Source organism: Elephantulus edwardii, unplaced genomic scaffold (genome assembly GCF_000299155.1).
Source record: "Elephantulus edwardii isolate Elephantulus edwardi_28Jun2011 unplaced genomic scaffold, EleEdw1.0 scaffold00084, whole genome shotgun sequence".
NCBI lineage: Eukaryota > Metazoa > Chordata > Mammalia > Macroscelidea > Macroscelididae > Elephantulus > Elephantulus edwardii.
Genome location: NW_006399834.1, coordinates 8,364,444 through 8,378,883, shown reverse-complemented (window position 1 = coordinate 8,378,883; position 14,440 = coordinate 8,364,444). Strand labels below are relative to the sequence as shown.

Below are 14,440 nucleotides of genomic sequence, written 5' to 3'. Positions count from 1 at the left end.
CCTTCCTATTTTTTTCTGTTAGCTTTAAGATAGCAACAGAATTGTAATTGAACATTTTAGCATTTTCTATTTTGTCTGTTTCCATTATTTTCTCCCATGACTCAGACCTATCCTTGCCTGATTCTTCCTGCATAAAACAGTCATAAGTCCTTTTCTTCTGGCTTGTAATTTTAGGAAAACAACAACAACAACAACAAAGCTTCACCATTTTCCTTGGCTTGTTTTTCTGGCTCAAGCCCTTTATTATGTTCACCCCAACTCTGTGATACCCATTTATGTCATTGTTACATTTTCAAATAGGAGTTCATCAGAGTTCATCTAGTACAGTTGCATCCATTTACTTAGATCCTGCTTCATTTTCCAATTAAAGTATTTTGCTATTGTCTTACTAAAATATTGCTTTTCAGATCCTCTCCGTTGATTTTGGAGCTATACCTTTTCCTTGCCTGTCTATATTCACAGGACTTTCTGGACTGTCTAATGAACATATTTAAATACATTCTGTGTTTTCTCTCTTGGCAACCATGAACTTATGATGCCTGTCTAGTTAAAATTATAATACTGAGATGCGTTTTCTTATCCAATTTGAGTCAATGATAGAGAAACCATTTCTAGTTGTCATCAGCTAAAATTGTTATAGAAAGTTTCAGAATACATACTGATTGTTATTGCTGCTGAAAAACTATGTTACTGTGTTATTGTTAGGTACCATCAAGTCAAGTACAACTCATAGCACCCCATGACCAACAGAGTGCCATCCTCACAATCTCTGACACATGTAAGCCCATTGCTGCAGTCTCTGTGTTAATCCACCTGGTAGAAGTTCTTCTTCTCCTTCACCATCCGTCTACCTTTCCAAGCATGATGTCTCTCTCCAAGGAATTGCCTCTCTTGACAACATGCCCAAAGTATGAGATGAAGCTTTTATGGCTTTTGCCTCCAAGGAAGGCTAAGGCTACGCTCTCTTCAAGACATATGTGTTCTTTTGGCAGTCTATGCGATATTCTGTACTCTTCTTTAACACTGCAGCTTAAAGGCATCAGTTCATTTTCTTTAATACTTATTCATTGCCCAGCTCTCAGATGTAGAGCAAGTGACTGAATCAGGTGCATGGCCTTAATCAGGTGCACCTTAGTTCTCAAACTGATATCAGTGCTCCTCAATAATTGTCCCTAACTACAAACTTTCCCAAAGCATATGTCTCCTAATCTCCTGACTTGGTACCAAGTAGATTGATGGTGGATCCAAATAAATTGAAATTGTTGACAGTGTTTATATTTTCTACAAAAGCAATATCTTTTTCTACAAAAACCTACATAATGTGAGGTGTTTTCAGCTATGACAGAAATGTGAAATTTTCAGTTAATTTGGGCAATGGATATAAATAAAGAGAGAATATGGTATGAAAGTGTTTTGGAATGAATGAGACCAGAGGAGAAGCAATAAGAAGCCTCAGTATAGGTGAGTGTATATAAAGTGAGATAGCAACCAACTGGCAGGTGCTGGTTTAACTTTACAAGCACTGCACACACCTGAGTTCCTATGGCATGGAGATGGGCTCTTCTCATACATAAATTTTCTCCTTTATGGGCAGTCTAGCATTACTCATGCTAATTACCCATTGTATCAAAGAAAATTAAGTGTCAAGATTCCATATAGTAAAAAAAGGGGAAAAAAGTAGGTGATCTTTTATATTATCCGGCAGCCTCTTCATAAAGGAGAAAGATGGTCAGTCTCATCTTGTGCAATTTACAGACTCTGAATCCCTACTTGAGGGTCAGAGATAAGTTGATTCCATCTTCACGGCACTTAGCAACAACATAATCAAATAATGTCATTACTGTCTAATCAGAGCTGACTTATTGGTGACTCTCCTTTGGGTTTTAGCAGGAGTGGCATCCACTTCCTAAATAATATGCCTCCGGAAACCCTATGAACTTCGATAAATGTCAATTGTTGCAGAGGGGCTTCAGGCCTTTTGTTCATAGGGTCACTATGAGTCATGCTTGACTCAAAGGCAATCAACAACAACAATATAAATCACACAAGAGGATATTGTCCATCTTTCTCCCAAGGAGCAGCTGATGAGTTGTAACCACCTGTCTTTGGGTTGGGAGTGCAACTCCCTACCCACTGTACAATCTTACTTGCAGAAAATTTAGGAGGAAGACTTAAAGCACTTAGTGCAAAAGATCAAAGACTTTTAATATGGATTGTATTTCGACATCAAGAAAATAAACTTCTTCACCCTAGACCAATATGCAACATCCTGATAGATGGAGAAATGATTGAAATTGTCAACACTTTCATATTACTTGGATCTTCAATCAACACCCTTGGTAGCAGCAAGAAATCAAAATATGCATTAAGTGGAGTAACCAGCTGTTAAGGACATCTCCAAAATTCTAAAGAGCAAGGATGTTAGTTTGAAGATGAAGATGCATTTGATCCAAGCCATTATTTTTTTTAATCCACCTCTGCATCTGAATATTCAACAATGAAGAGGGAAAATCAAAGAAGAGCTGATACTTTTGCATTGTAGAATTAGCAGAGTACGGAATATGCTATCAATTACCAAAAGAGCAAACAAATCTACCTTGAAGGAAATGAACGTAAGCTACTCCTTATAGGTAAAGCTGGTGAAACTTTGTCTCAGTTTGGGCATATTTTGAGGAGAAACCAGTCCTTGGAGAGAGGTCATGTTAAGAAGGATACAAAGTTAGCAAAAGAGAGAAAGACCCTCAGCAGAATGGATTGGCATAGTGTTTACTGCAATGGGCTTGCAAATGGCAAAGAGCATGAGTATGACCCATATTAGGGCAAAGTTCAGGTATGGTGTTCACAGAGTTGCTATGTAGTTGATTTGAAGGTACCAAACAACTGAAAAACATAATTCAATAAAAGCCAATTTAAAAAAAAAAGTAGAATGGAAATTCAGTTCATTTTATTTTGCTCATTGTAGAACCTATAAACAGACAAATAAGCAGTCCTTCAAACACAAAAAGAGACACTGCATGGTTTAAAATCAGGTAAGTATGCATCAGGGTTGTGTCCATTCATTATATCTATTCAAATTGTATGAAGAGCAAAGAAGCTGAGAAACTAGACTATGTGAAGAACATGGCATTGGGATTGGATAGGCAGATGACAAAACCTTGCTTAAAGATAGAAAATGATAAAGACTTGAAGCTCTTACTAATGAAGCTCAAAGCTTTCAAATGTGGATTACATGCCAACATGAAATAGAAATCCTCACAACAGAACTAATAGATACATCATCATAAAGGGGAAAACGTTTTAAGTTGTATCATGAAAAGTAGAGAAAAGATTGAAGTTAAGGATTTTATTTGGTTTAAATTGGATCCACTATTAAAATCCATTTACTTTTAGTCACAATTACTTGATTTGCATCGGAGAGCTGGACAATTACCAAGGATGACAGAAGAAGAATTGATGCCTTGAACTTGGGGTGCTGGAAAAGAGACTTGAACATACCATAGTTCACCAAGAAAAAAAACAGGTCTGTCTTGGAGAGGGTGAAACCAATTTTCCCTTTGGAGACTAGGATTTTAAAGCTCCCTCTCACATTGAGCATGTGGCCAGGAGAGACCAATCCTTGGGGAAGGACATCATGCTCGGAAGGGTGGAAGGAGAGCGCAGGAGAGGAAGACTCCAGATGAGATGGACTGATTCAGTGACTAGGGCAATTAAAGTAGGTGTTTCAGAGTCAGTGAGATTAGGGTCAGACAAAGCATTAGTTAGAAACACATAAAGAGAAGTGTATTAATAATGTCTACCTCCACAAGAGAAGGTTTTGGGGCCACACCACCCTTCCCTGGGAAATATGACCTATCCAGATTTTGGGGACATATTTTTCCAATAGAATTATCTTTGTTTTCACTTTTAACTTTGTTTCTCTACCGTACTTCTTAACTGCATACTCTTAACAAAGAAAAAGCTAATCCCTGGATTATTTTTTAGTATGATGAAACTTGAAAAATCTATTTTTGTTCTGTACTCCATCATGCACTATGGCCGTATAAGGAGGGTGGAATCCTGGTACTCTCTCTGCACATAAAATTTGTTTTACATTACATTAAATTGGTAGAAAAATGATATGTTTGTTTGTTTGTCTTTTTGTTTACTGTGATTTAAGACAATATAGCTAAGAGAATACACATAGTTTTAGCGTCTGGGTTGTCCAAGTCCACATAATAAAGTAACACTTTCTAATTTCTCTGACGTTCAGTATTAATATCTGGAAAATTAGTATAATGTTATATATGCCTCATATAATTCTTAACGAAAATTGAGTAAGATGATGATTACCAATATTAAGCATTTCATCCTTTATAAATTCAAATTTGCTGTAGCCTCTTACATAAGAAGAAATGTCTCTGAGAAATTGCCAAGATATTCATTAGAAAGGAAAGAGAAAGAAACTTAGAGATTCTGATATTATTTTCTTTTAGGATAAAAAATAATTTTGACCTCCAAAGATGATTTATTTTGCTTTCGGAGCCTCATTTCTTCTGTAACACTAACCAAACAGTTTATTCTATTTTGTATAACAATTTATAATGAACCTTAAAAGAACCACTGATTATCTTAGGGGTTTTGGCTCAATTACCTGTTTGAAATGCTCAGTGACTAAGAGAAGCATGTCATTTTCTCCTCTCCTGCACACTGGAGCATAACAATAGGCTGTGAATAGAGCAAATCAGTGGAGACATAAATACCAGTATAAGGGGTTCATTGTGCTTAGTTTATCACCCTGTCATATGGTTTTAATTTGGGTCGGCTGATGATTATGACAGAGATAGATAGGACATTGTTCCTCTCTTGGATTCTCTAGACACTTTAATATTCCTATTCTTATCCGTCCATTTTGATTCCAAAGCTTAAATGAAATGGAATTACTGCATTCACTTTGTTTTCCTGTGCTAAGTGATTATCTCTGAAGTGCAATTTTGTGATTAGGCAAGACGGCATGCATACACTCAGCTAATGCTGATTTCCCCCAGGGTGCAGAGCAGGTAAATTCATTATGAATGGATGTTGTGCTTTGATTTCAAATGGATGTTAAACCTCACTACACTTGGTAGGTTTTATTTTAAAAAATGCATTTAATTATCCTAAAATTAACAGGAGAATATTAAAATTGAACTTTAGAAATACGGCATTTAAACTTAAGTCAAGGGTGCTAACTGCTTATGAATGTTAATCCCGTCTTAAAAAAAAAAGATAGAAAAAAACAAAGCAAACTTACTTGACATAAATCAGGAAGGGTTTGGTCATTGAAAAATCTTTAGTATAATTATTTATATTCCTCATGATTAATGTTTTAAATGTCTGAGCGCAGCTTGTATTTGTATTGTCAAATTCTAGTGTTACTTATTTTGAAAACTACAGTAATTATTCAACTAATTACAGTCATAGTATTGTCATAGTTGTTTCATCCTAGGGGGGCTCACTTTTTTGGGGGGAAAGGAGAAAACTAAAAGTAAACGATTAGCATAGATTATTCTTTTTTTCCTTTAGAGCAATGGCTATACAAGGCACTGGTTTTAAAGAGGATTGAACAGTCTAGCCTTTGGGTGAGCAGTACAGTTTACTTTGGACTATGTCCACAGAGAGCTCTGGTGGCCTCGTGGTGAGGAATTGTACTACCAACCCAGAGGCACTCAGTTCTCAGCCACCAGTTGCTCCAAGGGAAAAGATGGGCAGTCATCTCCCATACATTCGACTGCCTTTGAAAACCTGCTGGAGCATCAGCTATTGATCAGTTCTGACTCAATGGTACATGACAACAGCATGTCTCCAGAGCTCTCTATCACTCCATTGTTGTGTTGTGTTTTTGTCGATTGCCATCAAGTCAAGCACGACTCATACTGACCCTATGAACAAAAGACCTGAAGCCTTTCTGTAATTGTCATCATTTCTCCAAGTTTATAGTTTCCAGAGAGAGGCGTGTGGTTTAGGAAGTGGACACCAATCCTGCTTCCAAATTTGAATCAATCTGGGAGCTCCACCAAACATTGCCCACGATGGGTAGCCATTATGGTATTTGGCACATCTATGGCCCAGTTGTTCCTTCCATGTCGGAGACTGTAGTACCTCTGTAAAAAAAAATGCAAACTGCTTGTAACTTAGAATTGTTTTGTAGCCACACTGGAAAGTAAAAGAAATATTTAACCCAACATATCAAAAATATCATTGCAATATATAGTTATTTAAAAATTAAGTGTATTGAATGAATAGATAAACTATAGAATATTATGCAGCATTGGCAATGAACTCATAAAACATTACATAGTTTTTGGACTAACTAATAATAATTTTTTGTTCTAGGTTAAAAAAAAAAGCAAGCATTTCTCTAAAATTTTTTCCTTTCCTTTTTACTTCCAACCCTGTAGGACAATCTAGTCAATCAGTCCAATATAGTCCTTAAAGTTTGTGTTTTCCCTCCTAGAGCTTAAAGCCTATGAGAAGCCATCTAAGACATACTGTCAGTCTCTATTCATTCAGAGCAAAACAGATAGGAGGAGATGGACTGTAGGACTAATTGTCACGATGATCCACCATCTTCTGTACTTTGAAATCAGAAAAACCATATGGTATCCAGCTACTACTGGACATTCTAGTCAGAAACACAATAGATAGATCCCAACAGAAGAGGAGAAAATGTAGAGCATAACGGCAAATTCTTAATGAATCCCGGCTTAATGGATTTACTGAAACTAGCAGAGTCCCTAACTCTGTGGCCCTGAGTTACTCTTGAAATCTTGAATTGATACCTGTGAAGTATCTTCTAAATTATTACCTCAAAAAGTAAAGATTCTTTATACAAAAACTTAATACCCTTGAGTAATACCTTCTTTTAAACAATTATCTACATAAGACCAAATGGATAATAGCTTGTCTAGAGAGGAAGAGGTTGAGGATTTAGGAATGTAATCAAGGAGGGGTTAAACAACTAGGAACAAGGAGAATGATGGTACATGAAGAATGTGACCTATGTCACTATCATTATGTTAAGAAACTATTGAATGAGAGCATGTTATGCCATTTGCCTTTTCATCAAAAATTAAAATATTTAAAAAATAAGTAGAACAGTAAAATGTGTAATCTCTTCTTGTTATGCCTTATTTTATATAATCTGTCAACATAATATTATTTCTGTAGATGTGATTTATCACTGTCCTGTACACTTTGTTTTCACAACTAGAGAGTGGCATTTCAAATCCAATGCCCTGCTTCATTGCAAAAGATGGGGCCATATACTTCCATAAAGATTCACAGGTGCTGTAGTTCATACCATGGCAGATACCAATTGCCTTCATTTTCTTCATTCACTCCTTCTTACATTGCATACTCAGGTTAAAAAGTAAATATGTGTTAAATACATTCAGTGACTAATTCTAAGAAGGAACTTTGACCTGCACCATTCAGGTTTCACCCACTGATGGAAATTGTTAATCTCTACCTCAGATAAACTGAATTGGATGCTAGATTTTAACAAGAATTATCTGAGGATCCTGTTAAAATACAAATTCTGATTCAGCATACTGCAGAAGTGCAAACTCTCAACAGGTGGTCAAACCCAGTGAACCATTTGGAAGTCCTGGGTCCGAGGCACTCTGGTGAAAAAGGGAGCCAGCCCAGAGGGTGGATGCATGTTCTTTTCATCATGGGATGGTTAGATTCTGAACAGAGTTAGAGATGCTAAGAACTGACACTACTATGAGACGGACACCTGGATTGAGAGTCAAAACACCTGTGGATAATAGTCCTAAAATAATCCTGTTTGTATACTAAGTATTTACTGATCAGAGTATCTATTTCCTTTTCAACATTACTGTTTTTTTTACAGCTTCTGCCACCTTTGAAGACTTTCAGATCCGTCCCCACGCTCTCTTTGTTCATTCATACAGAGCTCCGGCTTTCTGTGATCACTGTGGAGAAATGCTGTGGGGACTGGTACGTCAGGGCCTTAAATGCGAAGGTAAGTTCTACTCTTCCCTACCCAAGGAATGCATGAACTGTTCACTTGTATTGTATGTTTTGCATGTGTCCTCTTTTTCTTCAAAGTGCCTTGGGTGCACCAGTTCTGTTCTGTTCAGTTCATTTCTTTAAATTTTCTCTTTTCACCAGCTAAATTCGTATTAGGTAGAAGTTGTGCTGTGATTAGAAAAATGCCAATTCTCATTATTTTTTCCACATTTCTTCCCATATATTATGGTAATATTTTGGCAACTGACTGAAAATGAAATTTGTGCCTGATATGTCTCAGTAATTGTAATGGTAGGCACCTATTAAATGTTTGCTGAGCTGAGATTCAGAAGATTAAAGGCATTCATAGCCATATAGCTATTGAGTGCTAGATTTAAATTGGTACCTGCATTTTTCTTATCAATTCTGCATTTTTCTCTCCCCCCTGCATAATTCAAGTTTGTAGAACTCCGTAGGATAATATTAAAAGCTATAACTTAATAATACGCATTCTTGATTTATGGGGAGACAGTCTTTTGAATTCCCTCCAATGTGTCCAAGCAATTGGACACCATTATCAAGAAATTAACCACAGTTTTTAAATTTCTGTCTTTTGAGGAGGAATATTAATGCCTGATTAACTGGTAAAGAAAAAAACTCTGCATCCTCAAGTGAACTGTTGGGATATTTTGGCTTATTGTGTGACACATAAGGAGCCCTTATGTGGCATACACATATGGCAGCATGGTGCAGAACATAGGAGGCTTCTAACTGAAACGTCAATGGTTCAAATCGAACAGCTGCTTCATAGAAGATGGCCAATTTCCTCTATATAGTATTAAGGGCTTAGTGTTCAAAATGGCTCTCCTAGCCTTGGATTTGACTTTGCCACACGGATAGGTAAAAATATGTAAATTGGGCATGTTAGCCTATCCACAAAGGTAGTCTCATCAATCCACAAGGGGAATGGCTAGTCTTGTCATTTAATTGAATCGATCTAGCAACAGAATAGGAAGAACTGCACCACCAGAAAAGAGCAAGCAAAAGAATGCAATTCATCCTTCAGGACCAGAGACTCTTGTGCCATCCAGACTAGGGTCTATGGGAGCGTTGGCCACAGCAGCCACAGTAGAGAACCTGTGACCTGACACAAGACAGAGTGGACCTTCTAACTCTTTTCTTTGAAAAGAATCAGAATTCTAATCACCGCTCATATAAATTGGGGAAATGAAAAACAGAAGGAGTACAAGAGAAAATTTTAATTTCCACATCACTTCCAGAAAACAAAAACTACTATCTTTTAAAATCCATAATTTATAACCTATTACTGGAATAATCTTTAGCATGTGGTGTTACCACAACTGTTTTTCTTTTCTCTTTTCAGGATGTGGACTAAATTACCATAAGAGATGTGCATTTAAAATCCCAAACAACTGTAGTGGCGTGAGGAGGAGAAGACTCTCGAATGTTTCCCTCAGCACTGTCCGCACAGCATCGACCGAGCTCTCCACAAGTGCCCCTGATGAGCCCCTTCTGGTATGGCCTCCTGTTTATCAATCCCTTCATTTACATTCAAAATTTGTGGGAAAATATGATGTCAGTATCAACCCAAAACAGTGTGCTGGGGGTGGCAGGGGGAAGGGACACAGCCAGAGTGTTAATAACTGTTTCTTCAGGGCTTCTGTTGTGGATCAGTCAGTACTTCATCAGCTCTGCAACAATCTCAGAGTTTGCTTTTCTCTTCCAGCCTAGTAAAATGATGAATAAAAGATGTGGATGATCATCATGGTCATTGGGCCAGGACAGCGTACAATAATATGCTAATGTTAAAAACACGTTTTGTAACAATGGAGAAACCAGTGATAAAAATTTCTTACTTGAAGATTGTTAGTGGAATGGCAGAATACTTACTCCAGAGAAAATTTGTTCTTACTGAAATATGAAAGTGTTTTATACTCAGTTCCACTTGTATATATGCAGGTATATTAGCAAAATGACAGATAGTAGAAGAGTTATGTAAGACAAATAGCACTTAAAACTTCAATTTTCCCTTAGTTCTAAAATGTATATCTTACACAAATGATTTGCATATTCTCTAAGAAATTGAAGTTTGGATTTTCTAAATATTCAAAACAAACATTTTGGTAACAGGAAATATTTAAAATAGACTTAATTTTGAAATAAACTTAATAATTTGAAGTTAAAGCTAGACATTTTCCACTTTTATTTAATATTCCCACATATGCCTCACAGTCAATGACTTGTATTAATAAAGCTCTTGCAGATGTTAATTACAGAAAAGATATAGGTGTATCAGAGATCATGAGGATAAAGCAAGATATGGCAATGTTTTGGTTCGTTGTCTATAGAGTCACTATGAATATCAGTCAACTTATTGGTATCCAACAGCAACAACAAAATGCTTATGTTAAATAAATAACTTCTTGAAGTGGAGCAAATGTTTAAGACATCCTTAAAAAGTTGTATTATTGACTTCCTTATTTAGGAAATATTTTACTATGATTTTTATATCACCTAAGTAAGCCAGACAAAAAACTCAAATTAATGTTTATTGTGTTAAAAGAAAAATTCTATACTTGTTATTCTGATGGGATAACTTCTGTTTCAATCTCTCATTAAATGAACCTCTAGATGAAATGTGGTTGATAAAATTCACTAATAAATAGGAAAAATATCAGGATACATGTGAGTGATTCTACTGACTTTACATTTATGTGTGTGTTGGTATTGTGTTTGTATTGTTTTTATTGCTGTTATGTGTAGTCAACTCGGAGCCAACATATAATTGACCTTCCCCAGGGTTTTCAGAGGCTCTAAATCCCTTGGGAGGAGATTTCCCATCTGTTTCCTGCAAAGCAGCTGGTTTATTTAAAACCCTGCCCTTCAGCTGGCAGTGCACCTTTCTATGCACTAGGCCATCAGAGAGCATCCTTGGTTTTTATATGTATTTATAGTATATTTTATTATTCTATAAATTAGTACTAATTGAAATTAGTGATACTCTTATGGTGCTAAAATAAAAATACAGAGATTTTTATAAATAAATCTCATTTTAGTTTCTCTATTTCATCACTGAATTTGAATTTTGCAGCTACTTTTACAGTGTTGAGCAGTTGCTCTTGCCTCTTAAGTATAGTCACTGAGACTCATACATACTGTTTAAAGGACAAACATCAAGACAAATTTGTAGGAAAAAATTAAAATTAATTGTATCTTGGTTTTGTATTTTATCAAGAAATGTGCTTTTCATTTAATACCACACTAGAAATCGGAAATTTCAAACTAAAATGATATCATTGCAATAGGTACAGATTTTGATAATTCATTAAAAATTTTAACTTATCTCAATTTAACATAACATATATAGCACACACGCACATAGCTGACATATTTGTAGACCTCTGATGGCTTAGTGGTAAGGAGCTGTGCTGCCAACCCAAAGGCACATGGTTTGAATCTATAAGATGCTCCGTGGAAGAAGGATGGGCAATCTCCTCCATGCTGGAAGTTGAGCTAAGAGATGATTCCAACACAACAGTACTTAACAACAACAACAACAACAACAACAACAGGTACACATCTGACATATTTAATATATAATATCATGTGTACAGTTTAGGTGTATATGTATTAATTCCGCTTTACACAATTAAAATATCATTATGCTTACATGACTGTCAGTTTTTTAACTATAATCTTTAACACAAATTTTTTATTTGAACCAAGTAGTTTTTATTTAATCATATTATTTCTTTTAATTACTAGCGATTTTTCATGCAATATTAAAATGCACTAGAGTTTTATTCCTATATTGTTCAATGCAACTTTGCATAGTAAAATGCTTTTTAAAATTAATTTTCAGTTACATTTTGTAAAGGGAAGGTTTTAGCCATGTTTTTCAGTAAAGGTGGTAGAGTCCAGTTAAGATATCTATGATATGCAGCTATACTGAATGTAAAATGTTGTTGAAATATTAATATTAATAAGGGGTTTTTAGTTTTTTAAATTGTTATTTCAATATAATTTTACAGAGAGGCTGGATTTTCATTCATTCATTGATGCACACTTTCCTAAAGAAAAAAAATTAATATTCCCAGTCTCGTTCTATGAATCAAACATAGGCCTAATAGCAAATTAGATATAGACCAATCTCTCATGAACATAAATGCAAAATGTCCTCAACAAAACCCTGGCCAATAGAATCCAACAGTATATAAAAAAATAATCCACCATGACCAAATGGGATTTATAACAGGTAGTCAAGGCTATAGACCACTCTCTCATGAAAATAAATGCGAGTGGAACCTATAACAGGTAGTCAAGGATGGTCCAGTAAAAGAAAAAAAGTTAATGTAATTCATCACATTAGCAAAGCAAAGAACCAGAACCACATGATCTTGACAATTGTTCCAGAAAAGGCCTTTGATAAAGCTAGCATCTCTTCCTTGTTAAAGAACTCAACAAAATACGAATAGAGGAGAATTTCCTTAAATAGTGAAAAATGTATGCACAAATGCAAAAGCCAACATTGTTATCACCGGCAAAATATTAAAGTCATTCCCCTGGAGAACAGGAACTAGGCAAGCATGCCTACTATCACCACTTCTATTAAACAGTTTATTGGAAGTCTGAGCAAAAACAATAGGAAAGAGAAGAAAATAAGAGGCATCAAATTGAAGGCAAAGAGGAAGTAATAAAAGCTTTGTAAACTTGTGATTCAGTAGTTCATCTCTGTTGTCTGAAATACTCTGAGTAACTTTTAAATGGCGGGAACTCTGATGGCCTAGTGGCAAGAAGCTGCAGTGCAATCCCAAAGGCACACAGTTCTATTCCAACAGCTGCTCCGATGGAGAATGATGGGCAGTCTCCTCCAACACGATTAATGGCCTCTGCAAACTTGCCAGAGGGTCAGCTATGGGTCAGTTCTGACTCTGTAGTACACAACAACAGCCTTTAAATGAGAAGTGATGTTGAAAATAATATTTGTGACCACATTGGCTCTCAAAATCATGTTCTACATGCATTAATGCTTTCATGCTTGCCTGTGATGACTCCACATCTCTCTCCTTATCCTATTACAGAGAAGTAGGAGATAGTGGTCTGCCACAAAAGAACACCCATTTCTTGATTTCTTAAGGTACTTCCCTAGGTAATCTTTGTAACAGCAAAATCACCGTCCCCTAATCAGGTCTATTTGGAGTCCATAAATATGTCCCTTTTAATTTCTGGAAAAGAGCATATCAGTAAGTATAGTTTAATGGTACAGTGACTATCTAATAAAAAGTGATTTTATGTCCACAGTAGTAAAACCTTTTTAATACTATATTTGGTGAAAAGCACATCATTGTTCAATACTACTCGAATGAAACAAAACATAATTTGAAGGCATCCAAGAAGAATTAAGGCAATCACAACTTAAGGATTCAGTAGTGAGAAAGAAAGCACAGAGATCAATACAATGGGCAGCTCCCTACAACTGATTTTATGTATATGGCTGTTCTCTCAATATGACTTTTCCATTGCTTGAGTGACTGTTTTCAGTATGTTGGTGTTGATTGCCTTCGAGTCAGCACAACTCATTGTGACCCTATGAACAAAAGGCCAGAAGCCCTTCTACAACTATCAACATTTATCTAATCCATAGAGTTTCCAGAGGCAAGTTGTTTAGGAAGTGGATGGCACTCCTACTTTCAGAATAAAATCACTAAATTAGCACAAATTAAGAAGACATTGGTAAATTCTACTCATTGACCTACTTTTAACATCATATTGAACCACAGATTTATTTAATGCTTCTGAGAGATTTATAATAAGGTAGAACACATGGAAATTATTTTCTGTCAACTACTGTCACAGTAAAATATGTCCAGTAAACTATTTTTTTAAAGTACATTTTTAAGAAAATTCAACATATATTTTATTTGTGACATGAAAACTTTGCAATCATTTGTCTTTTTTGTAAACTGTCACTAGTATTAGGAGGCAACCAAGAATAACTGTAGCTCTATCTGTAAGTGGGACTAATATATTTTATCATTATAAATAATTATCAAATCATCTTTATTTTATAAGTTTTCAGATAGTTGTCAATAAAGAACTATTGACAGATCAATGCAAAGGGTAACCCTCTACAACAGAGAATTATTGGACCCAAAATGTCAGTAGTAGATGGTTGATAACTTCTCATGAGGAACATAGTTGGAGGACTTTTGGCTTATTAAATAGCCACAATTAATAAAATAATATGGTATTATACAGTATATCAACAGAGAACTGCCAGATGTGCAGGCTGGATTTAGAAGAGGTCACAGTGCTAGGGATATTATAGCTAATGTACGATGGATCTTGGCAGAAAGCAGAGAATACCAGAAGAATGTCTATCTGTGCTTCATTGACTATGCAAAGGCTTTTCACTGTGTGGATCACA

The 14,440-nt window shown here is 35.7% G+C and overlaps 1 protein-coding gene across 1 annotated transcript in view; it reads left to right on the top strand.

The window, feature by feature from the left end:
• PRKD1 (protein kinase D1) overlaps positions 1-14,440 on the top strand; it is a 483,556-nt gene that overhangs the window by 340,187 nt on the left and 128,929 nt on the right. Inside the window, exons 4-5 of the mRNA XM_006889992.1 lie at positions 7,874-8,005; positions 9,377-9,528. Of these exons, the coding sequence (XP_006890054.1) occupies positions 7,874-8,005; positions 9,377-9,528 (284 nt within the window). The remainder of the gene's footprint in view (positions 1-7,873; positions 8,006-9,376; positions 9,529-14,440) is intronic.